Source organism: Artibeus jamaicensis, unplaced genomic scaffold, assembly GCF_021234435.1.
Source record: "Artibeus jamaicensis isolate MK-2021 breed Jamaican fruit bat unplaced genomic scaffold, CSHL_Jam_final contig_519, whole genome shotgun sequence".
Classification (NCBI taxonomy): domain Eukaryota; kingdom Metazoa; phylum Chordata; class Mammalia; order Chiroptera; family Phyllostomidae; genus Artibeus; species Artibeus jamaicensis.
The window spans coordinates 22712873-22729549 of NW_026521871.1; the positions used below are offsets into that span (position 1 = coordinate 22712873).

The window sequence follows — 16677 nt, forward strand, 5'->3', positions numbered from 1 at the left end:
CTAGTTTATATAGATAAAATGCAAAATGCAACTGAATTGAGAGGTTATTTGAAATAAAATCATGTAGAAAATATTTTATTAAACCCTTAATGTGGGCTGCTTGATGTGGCAAAATACAGCAGGCTATATAATTAATGGACTACTTTTATTTAGTGTGTTTTCTGATAGTAAAGTGACAAGGTTAGCAGTTTTTTTTGAATGGTTAGTTCAAAAACAATTTTTCGCATGATTTCTTCTAAGTACTTTGCACCCCAATTCATATTTTTAAGACCTCTTAATATGATCCTGAAGAAAAACCAGAGCAATCTGGCCTAGATTGTTTCAAGAATGAAGGAGGCAAAAGGCTACCTTAGTGAGTCTGCATGGGACCATTCAGTTTTACCAGCCAGGCAGTTATGTACAGAAACCGCAAAGCTAAATGTTAATGTTCATAAACAGTGCAAGAAAACTCTGAAAGCACAATTCTTAGAAAAAGTGTCACCACAAACACATTGAAGTATTTCCAAATTACACAATAAGTGTATAGTGCAATAACCTCTGAATAATACTATCAATTAGCCAAGATTCAAAGAATTCAACTTGGGAAATAGGAACAATGTTTAGGTAAAAACAAAGTTTAACACTTCTACATATTTGGGGAAAAACGTGTAAAATAACAATTTCACTGAAATTCTTTGCAATGTGATACAAATATAATAATAAATTCTGATACCATATTCTAATGAAAAAATGTTCCAGTGGTTAAGATACTCTGAAACTCTGAATTTACAACAACTCTGAATATATAACAACTATCTTCCACTTCAAATTACTGCTTGTTTACTTTTTTCATTTCAATTCTTTCAAAAATGATTAACATTCCTTTGTAATTTTCTGGAGTTAAAAACAAAAATGCTTAAATATTGGTAATCCAGAAATATGTAAATATTCTACAGTTTGATATTAGCTACTTTTACATTATGCCACTGAATGTGTAGAGGGAAAGCTGGTATTAAACATCCATTAAAATACATTAAAAAATAATTCTAGTTGTAACTAACTAGATGACCTCTATGGTACTGAAGGACTAATTCTAAAGATCCAAACCTATATAAAGCAACCTACTCAATCTAAGGATAAGGTAATGAAGGTTCACATAAATTACTTCACTTGCCCAACATCTCTCCACAGGGGTATACAGAATATTTTACCATCTTGCTCTTTAAGGTTTTCTCTGCCAACTTTAAAACTTCAATGAGTTAGTCAACAATTACTAACTATATAAAGCTTTGAAAATACTTTATAAGGTATATATGCTAGAATCAGCTAGATTTATTACATGGCAATTGACCTTTCAGAAATTAGTATTTCAAACTTACACTTAGTTCGTTAAGTATGTGGTTCAAATTGATCCAATTTATTTCTAAACAGAAAATGGTTAACAGTTTAAGGAACACATTTGTTAAGCATACAATTGACAATTGATCAACAAGTGGAGAAAGTAGATATAATTTGCTTTATAAAGTCATAGCATAATTTAGACATGTTTAAACAATATGCAACACAGCTCCAAAAATTGTGGAGAATCTTCTATTGAGAACCAAAGGTCATGGATTTGTCTAACACGGACAGCAAAAAATGATTTCTGAACCAGACCGGACAACCGGTCTACCAGTTTATCCTTAAGGCAGGGCAGAGAGGCCCAGGACTGGTTGTTTAAATTTAGGATCATATATGCTTAATAATTCAGAATTCCTGGAAACACTGTTATAGCAAACATGTACACATGGCCAGTGCCTAAGTTTCAAGTGCTGTCCAGTGTCATTTACATGAAGTGCCAAATGTATTTTTCAAAATACATACATTACAGTAACTCTGAGTTACCAGTAAGACATCACTCACAAAAATTTCAGCATTTTGAGCATGGGACAAAATGAATACTTTACCAAGAACTGCGGCACATTTCAGGCAGAAGCCAAAACATGCAGCAAAAAGGAAAAGGCACTAACAGAAATTGAGGCGAGAAGAATAAATTACAGCTCCATAACTTACTGGTAGTGTAATTATGGTTGGATTCTTAAAACTTGTTAAAAGTAATGACTAAATATTCAGTAAACTGTACAATACAATGTAAACACTGGGTGACCTGCATGCTGTCACAACTCCTTTACCCCTCAAACTGACAGATGACAAGTGCTCTTACATACAGCCCCTGATCGAATTTACTGTATAATACATGTTTGTGGATGCTAATCAATGAGAAGCACACTGTCTTAACTTCATGATTTAAATCAATCAAAATTCAATATTAAGTCTCTAGGCTTCAGAAAATGTTTTTTAACATCATATATTCATACCTGCCATTGCTGCTGAAATCATGTGTACCTGGGTAGAATCAGGATCAAATATACCATTCAACTTTTCCTTGCAGTTTGAATAAGCAGCGAAGTATATTGCTCTAAAATAAAGATTTAAATTTTGTCAATAACCATATTGCTTAATTTATAAGATTTAAATGACACGTAAATTAAGTACTATAATTTTAAAATAATCTAAAAGCACACAAAAAGTCTTAGTTGACTATGCTCATGTAACACATCAGGTTAATCTGCACCTTTCCACAAAGACCCTGATGTACTTTCTGTATTGATCCATTAAGAAAGACAAATTCAAATGTAAAGTTCCTTATACACCCTCTTCAACCCACCCCAATACTTTTAGAGCAACTAACTATAATTAAAAGTATTTGTGCAAAATTCTGAAAATACATGAAATGAATTAGGACCGAAATGCTTTTGTAACATTAAGGCTAAATTTAATACACTTGAATTAAAGAAATATGGTCTGAACACTTAGAGATTTTTGTTGCGAGGAGAGAAAGATAAAACTGACCCAACTGATCAAACTATACAAGGTCTTTCCAGGAAAAAGTCCAGCCCTTGTTATTGTGTAACAAGAACAGTTTGTGCAACATCAGTGTAACCTGGCAGCCAAGGAGAGTGGACTGGAATGTGCATGTGTGAACAGCGACAACTTCACTGAACTAGTCAGTGGGGGTGGTAGATGCCATTGAGTGAGCATGTGTACTGTGTGGCTGTCACATTCAAAATGACTGTGCAAGTAGAGCAGCAAATGTGCAACAAATTTTGCATCAAGCTTGAAAATTCCTCTGTGGAAACTTCGGATGATTCAGAAGGCTGCAGCTATGGGCAACTTGGTGATTGGCAGCTTCATCATGACAATGCGCATGCTCATACATCATGTCTCATGCAGTTTTTTTGGTGAAACATCAAATCACCCAGGTATCTCAGCCCCTAAAGTCACCTGGTGCTCTGTGATGTCTGGCTTTCCCTAAAACTAAAGTCACCTTTGAAAGGGAAGAGATTTCACACCATCAATGAAATTCAGGAAAACATGACGGGGCAGCTGATGGTGAGTGGGAGAATTGTGTGAGGTCCCAAATATAATGTATGTTCTTCATTAAATGTCTCTATTTTTCACATTATGTGGCTGGATACCTTCTGGACAGACTTTGTGTGTACACATAGGTAATTCACAGAAGAGATATACAAGTAATTGTGAGGAGGGTGTAAATGTACCAAAAATTAAACAAATGTATATTAAAGTAGTGAAAAATCATGCTTAGTCTATTTGGCAAGTAAAGACAAATAAAATAGTAGCCAACATGGGTAATACATAGAGAAACAGCAACTAATTTACCACTTGAGAGTAAAAATATGTAATACCTTTTCAGAAGACAGATGAGCAATATTCATTTAGTTTTAATGTGATGTATCCTTTATCTAGAAATTCTACTTTTAGGTAACTATCCTAAAAAATCTGCTAATTTAAGTACTCAAAAAGTACAGTGAAGTTCACAAAATCATTGTGTTTAACATAAAAAAATCTGGAAATAAATCTAAAGGTTTATCAATAAGAAATGCTTAATAATGATGGAACAGTCATTTAAAAACTACATATTTTCATGGGAAAAGGCTACAAGACACAATGGGGAAAATATTTTAATAAGACTCAATTTATGTAAATAAGTCTCCATATTATACATGTTATGTACATGATAAGCCAGAAAAATCAAAGGAAGACTACGCCACGTCATTTATGATTGTTTTGTGTAAGGAGAAGAGTATGTGTGGGAAGGAGCACTGCACTGGGTGAGGGAAAGACGATGCGTTTCAGGCAGAATTCCAAGCTTTATGCTACACGTCTTTTTTTTTTTAGTCTTTATAAACAGGATGAAATTTCGGATAATTTTTTAAGAGAAAATCAGCCCTAAGAAGTCAAAACCCAATACCCAGTGAGAAGGGACCTGGGACACTGTTTGGATGCAGAAGGCTGGGCATGCATTTTCACTCTGTGGAAACTGCAGTGTTCTGTCATGGAAGAAGTCACTCTAAGGTAAAAACGTATTGAAGGAAAATGACTAATATATCTAGGCCTTTCTAGGTTCTTTAACAGAGATTGAAACCATTCTATATGTTCACTTTGTCCCCTAAACCTAAAAACAGGGTTAGTTCTAAAGATCCAGGTCTTCCCCTTTCTTTAGCTAATTCCTTTAAAGTTTGTTTTTTGCCTTTTAAACCTAGTGCCATAACTGCTTCATGTCACTGAGTTCTGCTGCACCCGCCCATAAGGTGCGACCTGCTCATCCTTTTTAGATGCTTACTGATACCTGTTGTTCCACCACAGCGCTTTATCCTTACCACCTGACCTCAGCATCTCCCCTCATTAAGTTTGAAACAAGAAAAGATTGAGACAATTTTACTTCATTTTTTTTTTTTTACCTGGAAGGAGCTACCCCCACTAAATTGGGGCCTAATCCTCTGAACAAGGAACGAGGCCCTTCTTTTTCCAAGATCACCCTGAAAGAGAAAAATATTATTTAAGTTTTGGGGGTGAGGAGAAACAGATTGTGGTACAGCAGGCATTTTAATTTAGAGGTAACGAACTGGGCCAGTGGCTCTCAATCTAGATGTGTAAGAATGATGTCTTCAAGGGCCATTGAGCATAATGGTTAATTAAGGATTTGAGTTGTGGGGCCAGACTTCTCAACAGGAAGCCCAATTCTGGTTAACTGACAAGCTGTGTAAACACGAAGTAATAGCTTTTCTCTTATCCTTATTTTCATCAGCAGTAAATAGTACTCCTTTTTGGCAGTTACTATGAGGAATAACTAAGTTAATATATAAAAAGCTTAAAGAGTACCTAGCTCACAGTCATAAGCACTTGCTTAAAATGAAAACTTCTCTGATCTGGCCTCAAAACACAGTGGTCATTTGGTACTCTCGTCATTAACTTGTTCTGGAACTTGTGATAAGTGCCAAAACCGACAAATACCAAATGATTTTTCCCTTAAGACATTTTCTCTTGTGGGGTGTCGTGACTCATACAAGTTCTAGTAAGCACAATGATTCCTAAGCAAGTGCTGAAATATTTTTTTCTCGTCCAAATGAAACAAGTTCCACCCTGACTGGTGTGGCTCAGTGGATAGAGTGTGGGCCTGGGTACCAAAGGGTCGCTGGTTCAATTCCCAGTCAGGGCACATGCCTGGGTTGTGGGACAGGCCCCCAGTAGGGGGCTTGAGAGAGGCAACCACACTTGGATGTTATTTTCCCTCTTCCCCCCCCCCAAACATAAATAAACAAATAAAATCTTTAAAAAAAAGCGATGACTTCCATGTCCGATAAGGTCTGAAGCCAGCAGGTACTGAGATATGACTGTATTCTGATTTAATAGGTGTAAGAGAATGCTTGGCTGCTTGCATTTTTACTGTGCACCCAGGACTAATACAGGTCCTGATACAGAACCAGTTTTGACAAACTAGATTACACAGAGCAGAGTTAAGAATAAAAAATTATAGAGCACATTTTGAAGATTCAGTGTTTTTTGCCCTTTCTGTATCACATTTCCCTTGAGAAATTAAGGAAAGTGTCCTTTTAAAAAGATATACATTATGTGCCCTGTTGGTGTGGCCAAGTGGATTGAGTGCCAGCCTGTGAACCAGAGTCACTGGTTCAATTCCATTAGGGCACATGACTGGTTTGCTGGCCAGGTCTCCAGTAGGGGTGCTCGAGAGGCAACCACGCATTGATGTTTCCCTCCCCCCATCTTTCTCCCTCCCATCCCAGCTGTCTAAACATAAATAAATAAAACCTCATATACACACACACACATATATGTACGCATTTGCAATTGACTCATATAAGAGGGCCTGAAAAAGTGAGAAATTAAAGCAGAGGCCAGAGGGTCCTGTAGTTCCTGAGGAAATTCAGAAAAAGCAGAATCACTGAAAAACAGAATAAAAAAATATAGCATGGTCACAAAGGTCAAAGGGAGAACTTTAAAGAGAGGTAATTGGCAATAATAAACGTCAAAGTCACATTAAAATACTCTATTATTAATCCAAAAGAAGTATTTATATATGACATTTTAATAAAAAATTCTTAACAACTTCATTTCACCTCTTCATGTACCTAGGTAAGTTTAAAAAAAGAAGAGACTGATAAAATCTTTTAGTGGAGAAGGCAAACACACAGTATGAGTTTATTTGCTACTACAAAGTAAACACGACTGAACCAAGTTCAAACAGATCATGTCCTAAGTGAGCTGATAAGGGAGACAGGTAAGGCGTTCAGTTACATACCTAAATTTTAAAACACAAAATCTGATTTCAGTAATTTTAAAATTTCAAATTCAATTTGTAACATAATGAAGTATGATAAAAGGTAAAAACAAATGTTTTCTAAAGCAATCAAAAAATACCAAACACTGCATCCCATTTTAAAATCAGCAGAAGTCTGCTTTAAATCTCAACTATTGTTTAGGCTATACAAAAGTCACAGACTGATACTAATTGGATACACTTACTTAACTCAAAATAAAATTACCCATAATAATTATTTTAGATAATAACCCATGGAATACAGAAATATTCCAAATATATGCAATGTAGAAAGAATACACTTTATATTCCACTAACTGTTCCTCTCCATTCGGGATGATTGGTTTTCAATGAATAAAAAACTGAGACTCATCTGTTTTTAAGCTTGTACAACACCCTTTACAACACCACTGAATAGAAAAGACTTAAACAAATTCATGAACACTGTGCTCTCACTTTAGGCAGTGGAGGGGGCCGGGAGACACTACTCGGTTGACGCTGGCTCCAGCCATGGTGTTCAGCTGAACTTCAGAGACGTACAGTGTCAGAGAAGATGACTGCAGCCGTGTTTTCACAACCTCCAGTGGACATGTCAGAATAGCTCCCACGGTACCACCACATCTACAAAAAAAGAAAAGAACGAAACTTGTCTATTAAATTTGCAAGTCAGTAAACATGCAGGCCATCGAGGCTTTGCCAAGGTACTAAAATGTAACATTTTTTATTTTCAGAGACTAAACCATTTTTCAGATGTTTTTTTTTTTGACTGTATAATACAAGTACCTTTGGTAGCTAGAAAGAACGGAGCTTAATTTCTACCTCAAAAGAATGAGTCAAGTAAGATAAAGAAATATTCAAAAATTTCCTATCTTGCAGCCTTTCTTATATGGCTACTAAAGGAGATGTCCCACGGTCAGGAAGACTGAAGGAGAGGGAATGTATCAAACCATCACGTCTCATACCTAAGACTAATGCAGTGTTGTGTGTCAATGATATTTCAATAAAACGCGGGGGGTGGGGGGGGACGGGGATGGAGGGTATGAATGCAGGAAAAGAACAACCCAGGAGAGGGAGAATGGAGTCCCAAGATGACAGGGAAATGTCAAGACTTAGAAAAATAACCAATCCGGACAGGATTTGGATGACAGAGTTTAGAGGAATAAAGAACTCCAGGGCGAGAAACAAACAAACGAAAAATAGACAAATATATCTGACCATATGAAAATAAATATTCAAGTATAAACATAAGCACTCACCTAACTAAGCAAACATTTAAAAATGTGAGGCACTTAATAACTCTAGGGGGAAATGAAGTTATTCAAAAGGCAGGTGACGGTATATTAACTTAGGTGTGCTGCCAACAATATTTACATTGTCACAATGAGGGAAGCATCACTACTGACTTAACGAAAAACTGTGATGTAAATTAGTACATACTGAGAGGAGGAAAAGAAGAGGGAAAGAGGGAGTGGTATTCTGTAGCTAAATCCTCATCTACCAGAAAAGAAAGTTGAAGAAAATTTCAAAGGAAACAGCTAAGTCTCACGGAAGGTCCCACTAGGAAGAAGATAGGGGGAAACTGGGGAATGTTGGTTTTTTATTATTTTTCAGCAGCTTTAAAAAAACAACTTTTGAAAACATTTTTTCTATATTTAATTTACCAAAATTTTAGCAGTGTTTTTTTTAAAAAAAACAGCAGGGGTTTTTATCTGGAGAACGTGGTTCACATTTCTGGAACTCATTGATTGGACCCTGTGAAAAAATGATGTGTATTGTGTGCGACTGTCTTTGACTCAAAGCTTAGAAATAAATCCTGAATCTCATCCACTTCTCACTTTCACTGTGGTTTTGGTCTAAGCCACTATCCTTTCTATTTCATGCCTGCTGGCTTCCACCCCTGCCCCAGCTCCTCTAAATTATCTTCAATACAGGAGTCAGAGCGATTGTGTTAAAAACTTAAGTCAGACCAGTCACTCCTATGCTGAAAACTTTCCAGACATCCTCACTCCTTGGAATGAAGGCCAAAATCCTCACAATGGTGTGCATGATCTTACACGATCTGCTCTTCGCTGACACGTCCGACCTCGTCTCCTACTATCATCTACCTTCTCACTACTCCACAGGCATGGCCTCTGTAATTAATTACAGCTGACCCTTGTACAATGTGGGGGTTAGAGGTGCCAACCTCCCACATCCTTATAGTTGAAAATCCACATATAACTCAACTCCCCCAAACTTAACTACTGTACTTGATCTTAATACACCAAGCATGGTCCTGCCTCAAGACCTCTGTTCTGGCTGTTCCCTCCACCTGTAAAATTCCTGTCTGGAATATGGGAATGGGGTTACTACCATACCTCCTTATCTTTGCTCAGCTGTCGCTTCGCAGTGATGTCCTTTCTGATCACACCAAATGCCACTTAACACACTACATGTTTTACAATACTTTTCTTGTGTCCCTTTATGCTATATAAGCACCAGGAAAGCAGCAATTTCTATACACTACTATGAACCAGAACCTCTGATAATGCTTGGGACATAGCAAACATGTGCTGAATGAATGAATGAACACTGTATCATTAAATAGCCTAGAATTTAAGGGAAAGGAGACAGCGTCTGTTCCAACTTCCTTATTTTGTAGGTGAGAAAACGAAAGTCCTAAAAGGAAAAATTACTTTTTTCAGGTTATCTCCTAATGCTTAGTCCAGCTCTTTCTCTCTTTTATCAGGCACTTGTAAATCTTTGACTTCAACCCATGAGAAATATTTTACATCAGTACTGCCACTTGAACATTTCACAGAATACAGGGTGGGCAAAAGTAGGCTTACTGCTTCAAACACACAAAACACAGAGTTTATTCTTGTGTTATTATTAATTATTGTACAATTTTCCATACAAACATGCTGGTCACAAAGCAACCAAATTGCATTTCATAATCCACCAAGTTGCTGTAAAATTTGAAACACAGTACTAATTAGATGCAATTTAACCAATAATGGTAGAGGAAAAAGTGTGTTTTTCTGCATTATGGGTACAGGTATTTTTATGGGCTCGTCAATTCAGTGCAAGATTAAAGCAGCGCACTACCTAATAGCTGACAGCTGAGGACCATGCATGTGCAGCCTCACAACTAAAAGGATGTAAGCACAACTAAAATATACTATATGTACATATATATACTCCTTGTCTCATTTATGAATTTATAAGACATGGCTGCACAGTTATTCTCTTAAGTCAAGCAAATCATAAAACAAGTAATGTAAAAACCTAGAAATTACTTTTAAAAATATTCTACATAAAAATCATGACATTTAAAATTATATCTTATTCCACTCACCCCACAAGGAAGTTCCTTAGCAATGAACACTGATTTAAATATTTTTTTATTTATATGCAAATTGATCATGAACATCAATTTGCATAGTCCATATTATATATTTTTTGTTTAGCAATAGCCCTGGCTGGTGTGGCTCAGTGGACTGAGACTGAGCCTCACCCCGAGACCTGAAAGGTCACCAAACTGATTCCCAGTCAGAGCACATGCTTATAGGTTGTGGGCCAGGTACCCTGTGGCGGGGGCGTGCAAGAGGCAACAAACTAATGTTTCTCTCCTTCCTTCTCCCTCCCCACCCCCTCTAAAAATAAATAAATGAAATCTCTAAAGCAGAGGGTTTCTGATATCCAACTCCCCAAGTCTCACTGGTTCTACATTCAAAACTTCCTTTCATATTTCTCCTCACGATTCCCACTGCAAGTGCCTTGAAGCAAGGCTTCATTATTTACCTCTTGCATTCCAACTGGTCCTGAGCCCCTCGGATCCAGTGATGTGGCTGATGAGTTAGTATCAGGTGTAAGGAATCACCAATAAATTTGTTACTAATTAGGACTTAGTTTTAAAAAAGAGAGAGATAAAAACTCAAGGACACAGACACCAGTGCCCTGTTGCAGGGGTGGAGGTAGAAGAGGGTATGGGGGGGGTGAATAGTGATGGGAAAATTTCTTTTTTAACTTTGAAAAGACTAAGTTGGATGCTTTAATATTAAAAAGTTATAGTTAAAAGTTGCTCACTCCACTGCTCTAAATGCAAAGAAGTCTAACGAGAGAACAGCCAAGTTTGACAGAAGAGCCTAGTTCATTATCCCGTAATATCAAAACCCAGATGGGGCTGTTTCTTAAGGTTAAGAGTCTAATAAAGCTATTCAATGTCCCCATGCCTTTGATATATGCAGGCTAGAGCACCTGATACTATATATTCTTAGTGAAACTACTTGGATCAGTGTTCATTTTAAAGTTTTATAGGCAGATGCCATGCATTTTAAAGACACAGGAAGGCCAAAGTTGCTTAGCAAACCCGGTAATCATATAAGGGTGCATTAATTTTAGAGAATGGGGATTGTTTAAAAATCCCGGCACCCAGGTGTCCCAACTACTTAAGGGCCCATGATCCCTTGAGTAAAACAATGGCTAAAAGCTGCTTGAAGTGGGTTTTTTTTTTGAAACCAGGCACAATGTAACCAAGAGACTGGTTAAAAACAAAGCAAAACACAAAACAGTGCAAATAAGTCTTCTAAGAAAAAAGAGCACTCTGGGGCCCTCCTAAGTGCTCTCCCCCACCCAAATTATAAGTTTGGGAGGGGTGAAGGAGATAGAAGAGAGGGGAGAGAAACTGTTCACTAAGCAGGAATTGCCGACAGATCGGTTTCAGCCACACTGCCACCAAGAGGCATCAGTCCCTAGGGCGTGCACGCAAACACAAAGCCCCATCAGTGGGACTGCCGTGAGCTGAGAAACACTGAAATCTTCAGTTTCCCTGGCTTTAAAGAAGTTTTTACCAGCCTGACCAGAGGAGGAAACCAAGGCACCCCAGGATTCTACTCAAGAAAGGGTGAGTCATGGAGAAGAACTGGGATTCTAAGACTGTGGTCGTTAGACACATTTCTTTGGTTTTCACCTTCTGAGAATGCATAGAGTAGGACACCTGTTTTCAATATCAAGGTCATTTAATAAATGGACAAACCTATTCTGATTGGGTCCAGAATACTTCTGTGTGTTTTGCGCGTGCGCACGTGTGTGTGTACATATGTATATAAAATAGGTACTGACGTTGATGTTTTACTACAATATAAAAGTTATACTTCCTGTCAGTCCAAGATTTCAAAAACTATAGTTTTTCCTTGAAAACTCATACTTTATTATATGGCAAAAATGTTATCGGTGGCTTTCCTTGAACCAACTGGCCCACTTCCTTCATTTTTTGAGAAAAATGTCTGCCAAATAGTCAAGTCTGAATATGAATAGTCAATCTATCAATTGTTCTTTCAAGTAAGAATGGTTCTCATAAAAACAGAGGCCAGTTCAGCTTGAAATGACACCACCACAGAACTACTCTGGTATGTAGGAGTACTTTATTCACATTCCCTACTGTGTTACACAGAAAGATGCTAGCTTTTGAAAATTTTAGTAAAATTAATCAGATGTTTCTGCTTTGAAAACATTTGTAAGTAAAACTGGTGTTTCGAACTGCAAGTGTCAACAACTACCAGTACAATTTGATGGCAGTGCCTGGTGCATGGCAGGGCACCAGCAGTCTTACCCATCGCTGCTTCTGAACCATTAGTATAAATGCCAACAGTGAAAAAGCAAAGGTCTTAGTATTCTTGTGACAATTACTATATATGTGTGCACACATACATCTTTCTCCTACGTAAACAATATTTCAGCTACCTATCGTATATTTTGGAAGGAATAGGAAAACATGTTGAGTTGGAGTAACCTACTCACAAACTACTAAATAGTGTTAATAATACTCTGCAGTGTAACTGAACCACTGTCTTTTCTAGTTAATGTAAATTAGAGGAAGTAGTATTGTTAAGAAGAAAAGAAAAACCCTTTAACCTCTGAGGCAACTGAAAGGGTCTTTGGAATTTCCCGGGGTCCATGACCCACATGGCTGTAACTACACTAATACAGTTACAGAAACACAGTTTTGAGAACATGAGAAGGCAACTTCCCTTAGCCTTGTAATCTATCAGTAAGAATAAAAGAATGCATTTTAACAAGGAAAAGAGGGATAAGAAAAGGTGTAAAAATTATGAAAATAGGCGAATAAAAACATAAAATGGAAATAAACCACATTATACTTTTAAGTGTTCTACTTCTGCCCTGATTTTACAAGGAAGCAGGTTAAGTAATATAACAAGTTTATGCAGAATCAATATCTGACACCCAAGCCGGAGTTTCTTAATGAATCAATGGCTTAATTCTGTAACAGTTTTTTTAGATAACCTAAGATATTACTCATTACATGTAGGAGCTAGAAAGGAAAACATTCACCCACTTAAGTACTGAAGGTTCAGTCCTCCCATGTGACAGTCTCTCTCTCTCTCAAACAGAAAAGGAAAAAGCGAACTGCTTCCTGGTGGACACGTGCCGCTGACACAGTGCTTGATGATGTACTGTCTAAAACTACTAGACAATGTAGTTCTATTAAAGAATTTAAAAATATATTTCATATTTTTATATCCATACACAAACACAGTATTATTGAAAGTACAATTAAAATTAAACCTTACTGACATCTTTTTTGCAGGCTAGGCTGCTGGGTTGGCTTCATAACTCAATATAACCAATGACCTTACAAATTCTGAATATTAACTCTGGCAAAACATAATGGGGCCAAAGGGTGGCTTAAAGGAAGCACGAGTTATGCATGTGAGTATGTCACCCAGACCAGAGGTCCAGCGCCGGTCTGTTTCAACTGTTCCTGATTTAATAATACAGAGAGACTGGAAATCTCTCTGAGGTCCTGATGAACACATACGTGAATAAATACTGTTATAATTACCAGGAAAACAATGCAAAGGCCCCATGTTCAAACAATTTTCAACCTAAGATTAAATGTCACTGTGAAAGGCTACTTAGTTCTTTTAAAGTACACTGTGTTTCATAATTTAATCCAAAATAAGCTGTGCATGCCCAGGTAAAGGGCTTAAAAAAAAATCTCTGTTCTTTTCTCTAATTATTATTAAAGTAAAAATGAAATTCCCTAACTCCTCATTTACTTGACTCTATCAGGATAAAATAATGACATCTAGCTTTCTAGGATGAACATCCTAAAACTGACTAAAGCACTGTAAGATATAGAAAAATTAGACATCTTCAATTAAGAACAATGCCACTGACACAACCTGATTTGCAGTCCCATGATGCTTATCATAAAGACTTCCAGACCATTCTACGGAATCGATTTAAATAACACAGAGCTAGAAGAATCTTTAGAGATTTATTTTTTAAATTAAATTTCATTGATTATGCTATTATAGTTGTCCTGATTTTCCCCCCCTAAGATTAGTTACTTCTCATTTGCATATATGAAAAGCTGTTTCATCTTGGGTAAGTCAATTTTTCACACCCCAGCATTTTTCCCCTATTTCCAAGGGGATTAAACAGAGGGTTTTGTTTTTTTTTACCATCCTTCCTAGTTCTAATGTTTATCTAAAACAGATAAGCCAGGTTTTATATTGAGCAGTTTATGCAACCACTTATAAAGGTAAAGTCAAGTCAAACTGCGAAGGAGGGGATTTACCAGGCTGAGTGCCCATCTTGTGCCAGGCCCTGCACACCAGTATCTCTGTTCAATATTCTAAGGAACCTGCACAGGCTCTTTCTGACAGGAGGGATTCCCAAAGCTATTTATGTGTAGATGAGACAAAACCTCTCCATTCCTGTTTTTAATGTAAAGGGTAACCAGAAGGGCCTTTGCATGTACGAATAACAACAAAGTTGATGATCTATCCAAACTGGTAAGTTAGTGCAGTCAAGCAAACACTTGAAATAAATGTGCCCTACCATTAAGAAAACTTGATGCATAGATCTCAAATTCAGAGTAACAGAAATGTTATAGAACCTAGAAAGAGGCCTTAGAAATCATATAGTACAACTTCCCACTGTACAGATGAAGCAATTAAAATCAAAGGGTTTGTTCATTTTCCACTGAAAATAGTGGCCAGAGTAGTGCAGTCTCTCTTAACTTTTAGGCATTTGCTAGCGATGTAATTACAAGAGGGAACCCAATTATTTGCATAACAAGGCATCTTTACGACACCTATATGGCTAACGAGTTTTTTAAAAAATGATTTAATTTGCTAAGATTACTGGTAAATCAGTCAGTAATGTGGAAAGCAAACTTTGCCTAATCTGGGTATCACGGATTAAAAGAAATATTTTTAATGTCAGAACAGTGGTGTGCAGCAAATGTTTGTTGAATGAATGTGCCAACAACCCAAGTAAAGTAACGCCATCGTTGGCAAGAGTCCATATATCTTGAAATCAAGACGCTGTGAATAGAACTGTGTATGTATTACCGTAATACTCTTTAAAAAGGTCGATTTAAAAACAAACTATAGCTTAAGGGGATGTGACTTTATATGATCATATAGACAAAAAAGAAATTATGCCTCAGCACAATTCACCATAGCCATTTTTGATAACTTTATTATCCTACAGATAACTCTTAAACTTAAAACTGTGACGATTCTCCAAATAATTTGGAACAAACCTAAAAAGAAGCCTCGACTGGCTCAATAAAATATCTGTACCACTCAGACTGGCAATCTAAGACTTCGGTTCAGTCTTAATCCTTTACAGATAATACCGTCAAAGCTTTGAACCTCTCCCTACCCCCATACTTTTCTCTTTTAAGCAAAGGAAAAGCAATTGGTGCAGCAGAGAGTGGGCTTTCATGAACAGAATCTGACCTCAAAGGCACTGCCGCTTTGCAATGTACCTCGTAACCTGGAGAACCTCGCGAATTAAATTTTCCAAGAGCTAGAACCCTACAGTTACCATGGGAGAGAGAATACCAAAACCCATCGGGTGCCAGGACTCACCCCGGCAGACCAGGGCCCAGAAATCGGAGGCTGGAGTAGGCGATATGGCCCCAGCGACTTGAGGAGACCCCGTAGCCTGCACGGCAAGAAGCGAAGGAGGCGGCCCCGGCGCCCATTTTGTCCTCCGCCTCCGCACTTCCCAGCCGGTTCTCCCTTTACCTTCCCAGTAGCCTACGTGAGGCCTGCAGCTACACTCCACTTGTGGGCCTGTATCCCGGACACATTCTAGGAAAATCCGCTCGAGGCCTGGGTAAGCCTTGGCCCTGGGGACCCCCATTGACCCCAGCCCCGCCCGCCACGCCTCAGGCCCAGGGATCAGGCCTCAGTCTTGCTCCACCTCCGCAGGCCCAAAACCTCACTGTCTTATCCGGCTTCGTTCTCCCACCCCTGCCCTCCAGGGCCGCATCCCCACATCCTGCGTACCAGAGCCCCTCTCCCCACTCTCGCCTTTATCTCAGATCACGGCCCTCAGCCTCCACTCAGCCCCTCGGTCCCAGTCCACACGCCCCGCCTGGACCGTACCCTCCGGCAAACAGATGCACCAGCGTGTCCCTCTGGCTCATCCTCTCTCCCGCATGTCCTCCGGGCACTGAGGCAGGTGGCTTCAGCGGGCCGGGACTAGAGCTGCACAGCACCCCAGGCAAGGACAGTGAAGGAAGCTGGTGGAGTCGCGGCTGCAGAAAGTGACCGGCGCGGCCCTCCCAGCAGCGTGGAGCCGCGCCGCCCGAGCTGAGCGTTCTCGACTAGACCTAGGCAGTGGCGCGGAGGTGACGGGAGGGCGGGCTGGGTGCGGAGGAGTGAGTGTGCTGGAGGCCCTCCCCTCACCTCCCCCCTCCGCGATATAAACAGAAGCTCCCGTTGGTCTGCGCCGCTGACGTCTCGATTCTGGCATGCGCGTTTCACGTGATCGCTAAGAGGGTGGTTTTTTTTTTTTTTTTCAATGAAGGGGGCTAGTAGGTGGGGCCAGAGCGCGAGCTGTGAGTGTAATGGGTCATTGCGCCCTCGCACCTAAACTGCCTTGGCAGCACCAAAGCCGGTGCACCATGCTCCCCCTCCTCTACGTGAGAAAACTGCCTGAATTTCTGGTACGCCAGCAGAGTGGGGGCGCGAGCCTGCCAAGTCTCTGATTTA

The 16677-nt window shown here is 38.8% G+C and overlaps 1 protein-coding gene across 1 annotated transcript in view; it reads right to left on the reverse strand.

The window, feature by feature from the left end:
- Nucleotides 1-16344, reverse strand: part of SLC25A36 (solute carrier family 25 member 36) — a 30486-nt gene extending 14142 nt beyond the window's left edge. The window contains exons 1-4 of the mRNA XM_037139400.2: nucleotides 16069-16344; nucleotides 7115-7279; nucleotides 4782-4859; nucleotides 2337-2437 (exon numbers count right to left, since the gene is read on the reverse strand). Of these exons, the coding sequence (XP_036995295.1) occupies nucleotides 2337-2437; nucleotides 4782-4859; nucleotides 7115-7279; nucleotides 16069-16109 (385 nt within the window). The 5' untranslated portion in view covers nucleotides 16110-16344. The remainder of the gene's footprint in view (nucleotides 1-2336; nucleotides 2438-4781; nucleotides 4860-7114; nucleotides 7280-16068) is intronic.
- Between the last annotated feature and the right edge of the window lie 333 nt (nucleotides 16345-16677).